The 9,608-nt window shown below is 44.1% G+C and overlaps 1 protein-coding gene across 1 annotated transcript in view; it reads right to left on the bottom strand.

Moving 5' to 3' along the window:
- Window positions 1-7,300, bottom strand: part of LOC115132746 (chloride channel protein 1-like) — a 39,967-nt gene extending 32,667 nt beyond the window's left edge. Inside the window, exon 1 of the mRNA XM_029665478.2 lies at window positions 7,201-7,300. Coding sequence (XP_029521338.2) covers window positions 7,201-7,251 — 51 coding nt within the window. The 5' untranslated portion in view covers window positions 7,252-7,300. The remainder of the gene's footprint in view (window positions 1-7,200) is intronic.
- Window positions 7,301-9,608: the final 2,308 nt, after the last annotated feature.

Genomic DNA, 9,608 nt, shown 5'->3' on the forward strand with positions numbered 1-9,608 from the left:
GCCAAAATTAGAAAAGGCCCATGACACAGTGGATAGGGCATGTTGACACAAAACATCCTCCTGAAATCAGACACAGATCAATGTCAATGGGGTGCTGGGCTGCTTGGGACAATATGCAACATTGAGTAGAACCCATACATCCATACACATACTGTACCTTTGTTAAGTGAACATTTTGATCTGATAAGCGGATCTTTCTCACGTAATTTACCATGGTACACCACAAGCACATAGACATCATACATCAGACATCATTGAATTAGTGAAACAAAATCTTTTGTGGGAAACCAACAATCTGTTGTGTGGAGTCTGAAAAGCATCTAATGTATACTATGAGCGCTCAGATACGAACAACATCTGCATAGTGCAGTTGATCGCTGGTCAACATTGCGACAAGTAGTCACAAGTGGTGCCTAACGTTGACGCTTTGGGCCGGCCTTTCAATAACCTTTCAACACCTCTTAATTTAGTGTACACGTACAGGTCTGTCTCTGTGGGTCCTAGAAAGAGTGTTGTACGTCAGTCATGGTCATACACACGGAAATGTATAGCACATAAATCCCCAACGTAACATGAGACGAAACTGAGCTGCACACTCGACATGACTTCCACTGGACCAGACCTATCACCGTCAGGCTTACCATGGGATGCCGTAGCAAAGTATCAGACTGTATTATACCTGTATCGGGTAACTGTCCAACAAACCTCTTACTATAACAATATGTTGGGGAAGTTGTATCATTTCAAAAAGAGACACTAAGGGGTTATAATTAGGAATGAAACAAGACAGAATATATGGGGATGTCTTTAAAAAAAAGATATACTATTGTATACATTGGTATTAATACTATAGTATTCACTGTAGTGTTTTTGCTGACTCTACTGTAGTATTCACTGTAGTATACTGTATTATTTATAGTTAACTATAGTATAAATGCTGTAGTGAAAGAAAACTGTAGTATATACTATAGTAATTAATGTAGTGTTTTTGCGGATTGTAGTACACTGTAGTATTTACTGTAGTGTTTTTGTGGACATTACTGTAGTATTTACTATGTTTTATTGTCTTTGACATAGAAGTGGAGGCTTTCTCCTTGAGGAAACCTACTGGAGAAATACAAAAAGAGTCCATTTTCCATAACCTGTAGGTAGGTAGGACTGGGGACTGAACTGATAGTTCAGAGCTTCTACTCTTTTCTATAACCTGTAGGGAACACAATAGTATGGTCTATACTTGGCATGTAGGTTTCTCATTTATGGGTGGCACAAACTGCGATATGGGGGAGGGGAATGGACAGAGTATTTACAATTTAAATACTGTAGTATTTACTATAGTTAAACAAGTGTGGTATTTTTGCAGAAATAGTATTTACAGTGTTTTTGCAGATAATAATGTAGTATTTACTATAGTATTCTACAGTTTTCTACAACATCCATAGTAAGCATTACCCGACCAAAGGATATTACAGTGTGTAATGTAGTATTCTACAGTATACTACAAAGTGCTACAGTAAGCACTACACAATCGAGGGATACTACAGTGTGTACTATAGTATTCTACAGTTTACTACATAATTCTATAGTAAGTACTGTAAACGGTAAACGGTAGTATTTTTCATGTGGGAACTTTCCCAGCTGCCGTCTGCAGAATCTGTGGACAGGATTTAGTAACAATGAATCTTTTATAACAGTGTGTTGTTGGATTTGAATGACTGAATTCAACACAGGTATCAGTAGCAGACGTACGGATATTATGTGTACACAAAATCCATTTGGCTGTAGTCATGGATTTACTGGGAAATACTAGCCTCCAGAAAAGGAGTCAGAAATACTTTCAGTCCCCTGAAGTGCAGCAGTAAAGCCTTGGTTATGCCACTTGTTATACTATACCAAGGAAGAAGAAACCGCTCTCAACCGACTCACCCCTGGAAAATAGTGCAAGGTGGGGTTAGCCGTAACCCCACCTGCAATTGAGTGACGATCCTCTACACACCAAAAGATACTCAAAAGATAATCATGTTTTTAATAATGACAAAATATCATGTCTAATAATGTTTGATAGAAACATTTGGTTTCATTCTAAATGATTCCATACTGTAAGTTTGATTTAACTTGTTTGGAGAACTTAAAGAAATTCTCCCCCTACAGATTCCCTTATTAGCGAGAGGTCTACCTCAAGACTTAATCCTCACTCCATTTTTATTTGCCCTATTTTTTTATCAGGGTCCTTGTGTTTCCTAGTGGTTTCTGTACAAACTCTTTCACCTTCAGAATACATTGTGGTAACATAACATCTTGGCAAACTCCTGTGACAGGAAGGCAAATCTCTTTGATGCTCACTCCTCCAACAAAGGCCATGGGCGAGTTGGAATCTTAAAGATTTCACCAATATATATGTCTAGTAACACACAGATGTTTTCACAAACATTTACTAGGCATTTACTTAACTAGCATCTAACTGGATCTAACTTAGGACAGTCAACTAACTAGTCCATGACTGTAATGCATCACTATCATATGGCTATTGGCTATTCTACACACTATAATATACTACAACTACTAATATACTACACAGTAGGTCATATGCTAAAGGTTTTGTGACCATTGTAATATTAACGTCCCCATCAGTTTGCTTGTCGATACATTCAGATCAGTCTTGTAAAGTGCCTGTATGAACACCTTATCAACAAGCTGGTCAATTTAAACGTTTTCAAATGAGAAATGACACCTGTGTGACTGATACACGTGTTTTATCCCATACCATCACGTCGCTGCTCGCTCACAACTCCCATCAGTCTATTTCAGTCATCCTCTGCCTTTCCCTACCTCTGTCAGTACATGTAATCCCCCTCTTTCTCTATATTTCTCCTCCCCTCTGAGCCCCTCGCTCTCTTCTGCATCTACACCTCATGCTCCTCGAACACGTTCCCTCTCTCCCCCCTTTCTCACCGGGTGTAACTCTACTCTGGGAGTTATATTTAGCACCGGTGTGACCCAACGTTCACCGCTACACACTTCTCCACACCTCTCACTCTCGCTATCTCTCGCCCTCTGGGTGTATCTCCCAATCTCTCACTATCTGTCTGCTTGTCTGTCGTCCCGCTGACCCTCAAGGATTTCTGTAAGGGAGAGGTAGGTGTGAATGGACCACGGCATTTGGTCATGTTCGTAAAGCGGAAAGCAAGCACGTTCATCATAAAGTATACAGGGAGACGTCAAATCACTCCGTGTGGATTCGATCAACACTGCAAAATAGATTTCATCTCAATGAACATCATAGCGGCTCTTTATTGTAGTTTTCACAATGAAGGCACATACCTGGACACACCCGTGAGATAGTTAGGGTGGATTCAAATCAGAGAAAACAACACGAGAATAGATTATGATTCATGAGCTCTGCCTTATGACAGTTACAGATTCTCTCCGTGCGTTTTTTTTTAGTAACAGCTTGACAATGTAATGTGAAGAATGACATTTATTACACTGTCAAGCTGTTACTGATAACTCGGATGGCTAAAATACATAACGGTCATGTTATGAATGTCACGGATCCCTCCGGAACTTTTACACACACCTGTCCCTTGTTCCCACTGATTAGTAAGTGTGCCCTTTGGTTTCCATTGGGCTGTCCATTAGTGTTCCAAAGTCCGTCGGTGCGTGTGAGTACCTGTGGTGTGTTTTGGGTTTTCGTGCCCTTGTGGATTGCGGAGATGATTACGGGTCTGGTCCCGTGTGTTAATTCCTTCCGTGGCCTCCAACTGCTCTTAAACGCTAGTAAAACCAAATGCATGCTTTTCAACCGATCGCTGCCTGCACCCGCATGCCCGACTAGCATCACCACACTGGATGGTTCCGACCTTGAATATGTGGACACCTATAAGTACCTAGGTGTCTGGCTAGACTGCAAACTCTCCTTCCAGACCCATATCAAACATCTCCAATCGAAAATCAAATCAAGAGTCGGCTTTCTATTCCGCAACAAAGCCTCCTTCACTCACGCTGCCAAGCTTACCCTAGTAAAACTGACTATCCTACCGATCCTCGACTTCGGCGATGTCATCTACAAAATTGCTTCCAACACTCTTCTCAGCAAACTGGATGCAGTTTATCACAGTGCCATCCGTTTTGTCACTAAAGCACCTTATACTACCCACCACTGCGACTTGTATGGTCTAGTCGGCTGGCCCTCGCTACATATTCGTCGCCAGACCCACTGGCTGCAGGTCATCTACAAGGCCATGCTAGGCAAAGCTCCGCCTTATCTCAGCTCACTGGTCACGATGGCAACACCCATCCGTAGCACGCGCTCCAGCAGGTGTATCTCCCTAAAGCCAACACCTCATTCGGCCGCCTTTCGTTCCAGTACTCTGCTGCCTGTGACTGGAACGAATTGCAAAAATCGCTGAAGTTGGAGAAATTTATCTCCCTCCTAGCCCACCCATTTTCACCTACCTCATCCCCACAGTTTTTATTTATTTACTTTTCTGCTCTTTTGCACACCAATACTGTACATGATCATCTGATCACTTATCACTCCAGTGTTAATCTGCAATATTGTAATTATTCGCCTACCTCATGCCTTTTGCACACATTGTATATAGACTCCCCCTTTTTTCTCTACTGTGTTATTGACTTGTTAATTGTTTACTCCATGTGTAACTCTGTGTTGTCTGTTCACACTGCTATGCTTTATCTTGGCAAGGTCGCAGTTGCAAATGAGAACCTGTTCTCAACTAGCCTACCTGGTTAAATAAAGGAGAAAAAAAAAGAAAAAAAAATTATTGTGCGCTTGTGTTATTATTAGAGGTACTCCTCGCTCTTTTGTTCGGGTCTCAACCCTGTGTGTTGTAGACGTGTTTGTTTGGTCTTCGTCCCCGTGCCTTTACACGGCACACCATCATTTGGGTACAATTTTCAAAAACGATTACGCATTCCTGCACCTGTCTCCCGATCATTCATACCAACATGACAGAATGATTGACCATAGAGGGAGACAGCGGGAATGGCCCGTCTGGTGACGCTGCGACTTGACCGTCCTGCGCCTCCGCAACTTCATCAGCCAGAGACCGGTGTCGTTGCGCTGCTGGTGCAGCACATAGGGGAGGTTACTGTCACGGATCCCTCTGGAACTTTCATTGTGCACACCTGGCTCCTATTCCCACTGATTGTATTTGTATATATGTGCCCTTTGTTCCCCATGGTCTTGTCCATTATTGTTACCATGTCCGTTGGTGCGTGTGAGTACCTGTGGTGTGTTTTGGGCTTTCGTGCCCTTGTGGATTGCGCAGATGATTACGGGTCTCGTCCCGTGTGTTAATTATTGTGCGCTTGTGTTATTTATTAGAGGTACTCCTCGCTCTTTTGTTTGGGTCTCAACCCTGTGTGTTGTAGACGTGTTTGTTTGGTCTTCGTCCCCGTGCCTTTACACAGCACGCCGTAATTTTGTACAATAAAAAATCCTATTATGCATTCCTGTGTCTGTCTCCCAATAAATTATACCAACGTGACAATGAATAATCACTGTTAGCGGTTGCAGGGCCTACGCCTGCACGTCGGGCCTGACAACACCCTTAACTGTATTCACATTATAACATGTCCTCAAGTGACACACAAAATATAAGAAGTTATTGCAGTAATAATAGTAGTAGTAGTAACAAATAGGAATCTATCTACTTTCTACTGTCTGTCTGTCTGTCTGCAGGTCCATTCATCTGCTGTTCGGATCGAACTATAGACGCGTGACATCTATAGCAATGGGCCACATGACGGGAATGTAAAGTCAAAGTCTTCCAGAGTATTAACCACATACATTCTCTGCATGTCTGTCAACAACTCTCCACATAACTCTCTATTGTGCCTGGCAATGGCATCTTGTTGAAATGAAATGGGAGGCCCCCAGGTGATATCATTTCTTGATCCTCCCCAGCACAATGACAAGGAGAACAGAAACAAACTCCCGCTCCAAAAAAGTGACACTTCTCAATATAGCCCGGCTCCCCGGGTGACAGTGTAAACATACGGTTATCATAGTCCACATGGCCTGCACAAACACACACACACACACACACACACACACACACACACACACACACACACACACACACACACACACACACACACACACACACACACACACACACACACACACACACACACACACACACACACACACACACACACACACACACACACCCAGATACGCAGGTGTAGACACACACACACATCACCATGTGGACACACAGTCTATGTCAGTCTATGTCTATAACAGCCTATGGCCTTAGCCAAAGCCCCACGGTATACTGTTTCCCTGTTAAATACAATACGCTACGCCACACCAATTGACATCCTGCGTGTTTCTTAAGAATCCAAAAGACATTCTGAACGTCCAATGGTTTATGTCCCTCTGGATGTTTTGGAACAATCTGTTCCCCGGGGTCTTAGACTACGTGACGCGCGGAGATTACAAGCATATTCCACGTGCACAATTGGGTTTACCCCTTCCCACACCACACTGCTTTAAACCTAGATTTATCACCATGGAGGAAATCACACTTTTCATGCAAACACATTTCTCCCAGGTCAATCTGAGAGCATGGAGCATGGAGAGTTGAACAAACAAACATCTATCTCAAAAATGCATTATGTTTGTGGGTACAAAACCTGAAGGACTTACCACCATACAAAACCAAGGAGGTAGTTGAACAAACAAACATCTATCTCCTCTTAAAAATGCATTATGTTTGTGGGTAAGCAACGAAAGGACTGAAAGGTGGAGAGGCTAATGAACAGGTGGGCGAGAAAGGCAGAGAGAGAAAGAGCAAGACGGTGAGAGAGAGTTGAGACGGAGACTGAAGGTGTGTGGTCCTCAGACACACAAGACACCTGTTGCCATGAGCCTGTTGCCACAGTAACAGGCCTGCTAAGAGGTCTCTGTGACCACCGTGACAATACTGTGTCCCTCCCCATGCTCCCTATGCAAGAGCAGGGACGACCCGATATGTCATGCAAGAGATTGCGCAAGATTCATTTCCGAGTTAGAGATGAAGCGGCAGAGATAGGTAGCGTTACACAGTGGTACGCTGAGAGCGAATGGAATGAGATCAGAGGAGAAGTTACTGACAGAGTTACGGAGGGATAGGAAGTGAGAGGAGAGAGACAGAGAGAGAGAGAGGAAGAGAGCGTGGGAGAAAGAGAACTGACCAGGGTCTGTTGGTATCTCAGAGCCTTCCTTTCCGACGCATCTGCGGCCATTGACACACTGTCACTGACCCAAAAATAAACCAGCTGTCGGTCTCAGCATTTCCAGCTCTGCGTTCGCGCCGGAGAGTACGCGCAGACACACATGCACACTGGAAACACACACAGAGAGATAGATACTCTCCCACACACACACACACATTCTGACACAGTGTAAACGAGCCCTTGCAGTAGATCCCCCCCCCCTTCTTCCCTCCACCACTCGGATTGCCCACCCCTGTCCTGGTAAGCAGTGCGTGTCAATGAGCAGACGCCCCATGCCTCACTAACCCATCTCTCCCTCTATCAGATAGGAGGCACAGACTGTAGCAGTGGCTAATGGCGTACCCATCCTGTTGCCTGGGGCGACCCCCTAAGACTTTGAGAACCTGTTAATTTGAATAGAGGTACAGCAGGGAAGGGGGGGGGGAGACAGAAGGGGAGGGGGATGGAGACAGGGAATGAGAGAGCGTGAGAGATCGTTCATTGGGCATGGCCTGCTGTGAGGGATGTTCCTCGTTGGAGTTGGCACTGCACTTTGTTGAGGGTATGGCTATGGCACAGGATGTTCTTTTGGCTTGTTGGGTTTGGGGATGTCAGGATATAGCAAGGTTCAGGGTCTAGCAACTGCGACTGTCTGATACAGCAACTATGAGAGTCGAGAAAACAGATGTTGATATGCAATGCCCGTCAAAAGGAAAAACATTTAGATCTCAGAAAAATATCCAAGGAGTTCAAGATACTACTGAACTTCATTAAATATAAATTAATTAAAATGCAGAGACAGGAGACAATGACATAATATGGTAGATGTACGGAAAGCATAGAGGTTTTCATATCACAAGATGTTTTCAGAGCCCTTTAAAGCAGACTCTTTAGCGCTGATGTTTTGGGTGTTTAACGTAAGTGTTAACTGAATATCTCCCTATGATGTCATACTCCTGAGGAGAATGAGCACACCAATCAGTGGTCTACGGGAGGATGAGTTGGCCAATCAGTGGTCTACTTGCGTGAATATTTTTAATTTACCATCTTACGCCCACACAATTCTGTTGTTGGGGTATGCCCACACAATTCTGTTGTTGGGGTATGCCCACACAATTCTGTTGTTGGTGTATGCCCACACAATTCTGTTGTTGGGGTACGCCCACACAATTCTGTTGTTGGGGTATGCCCACCGAATTCTGTTGTTGGGGTACACCCACACAATTCTGTTGTTGGGGTATGCCCACACAATTCTGGTGTTGGGGTATGCCCACACAATTCTGGTGTTGGGGTATGCCCACACAATTCTGGTGTTGGGGTATGCCCACACAATTCTGGTGTTGGGGTATGCCCACACAATTCTGTTGTTGGTGTATGCCCACACAATTCTGTTGTTGGGGTATGCCCACACAATTCTGGTGTTGGGGTATGCCCACACAATTCTGTTGTTGGTGTATGCCCACACAATTCTGTTGTTGGGGTATGCCCACACAATTCTGGTGTTGGGGTATGCCCACACAATTCTGTTGTTGGGGTACGCCCACACAATTCCAATACAGAAAAGCTGTTTTTTAACATACTTAATAACCAGTTTTTGGAAGGAAAACTATTTCACTCATATTGTAAGTCATATTCCGTAGAAATCTGGAAACACTGGACGGTTACTTTAACAGTTAACAGATGGACAAAAAGAAGTTCCCATGAATGTTTGTCCGATGGTGTTGGAAAACTGTTGAGTATTTATAAAAATAAAAAAAAGGAAACCCCAACATGACATTGCAAAGCCACACATCCTGTATACCCGTGGAGGCTGCTGAGGGGAGGACGGCTCATAGTAACAGCTGGAATGGAGTCAATGGAATGGTAGCAACCACATGGAAACCATATTTGATACCATTCCATTGACTCCATTCCAGCCATTATAATGAGCCGTCCTCCCCACAGCAGCCTCCACTGCTGTATACAGTACCAAACAACTGCAAGGCGGGGAATAATTCCATTGCCCCTCATTCATGAGCCAGAGTAACAGTGCACCAGAAGACTGATACTACCTACGTTACAGTACTTCCCCAATGCCCTCAGTGCCTGTGATTGTTGATAGGAGTGGAACGACCAGTTTCACTTTGGGAAAAGTAATGGAGATGGGAGGTGTTGGCATTCAAGACTAGCCACGCGGAGGCACTGTGAATCGACCACACCTTTGACCTTTGATGGAGACAGGTGATAAGGAGGAGACCAAATGAGTTTGAGATAGTTGTGAGGGCATCGCAAAACCCACACGCTGTAGCACTTCACACAATAAGGGACACACTAAAAGCCCAAAACAGAACTCACCGTGAGCAGGTGATAAGGGTGAGGAGGAAAAGGTGCAGGAGAGGGCAGGGCTA

The sequence above is a fragment of the Oncorhynchus nerka genome, linkage group LG7, assembly GCF_034236695.1.
Source record: "Oncorhynchus nerka isolate Pitt River linkage group LG7, Oner_Uvic_2.0, whole genome shotgun sequence".
Taxonomy (NCBI): Eukaryota; Metazoa; Chordata; class Actinopteri; order Salmoniformes; family Salmonidae; genus Oncorhynchus; species Oncorhynchus nerka.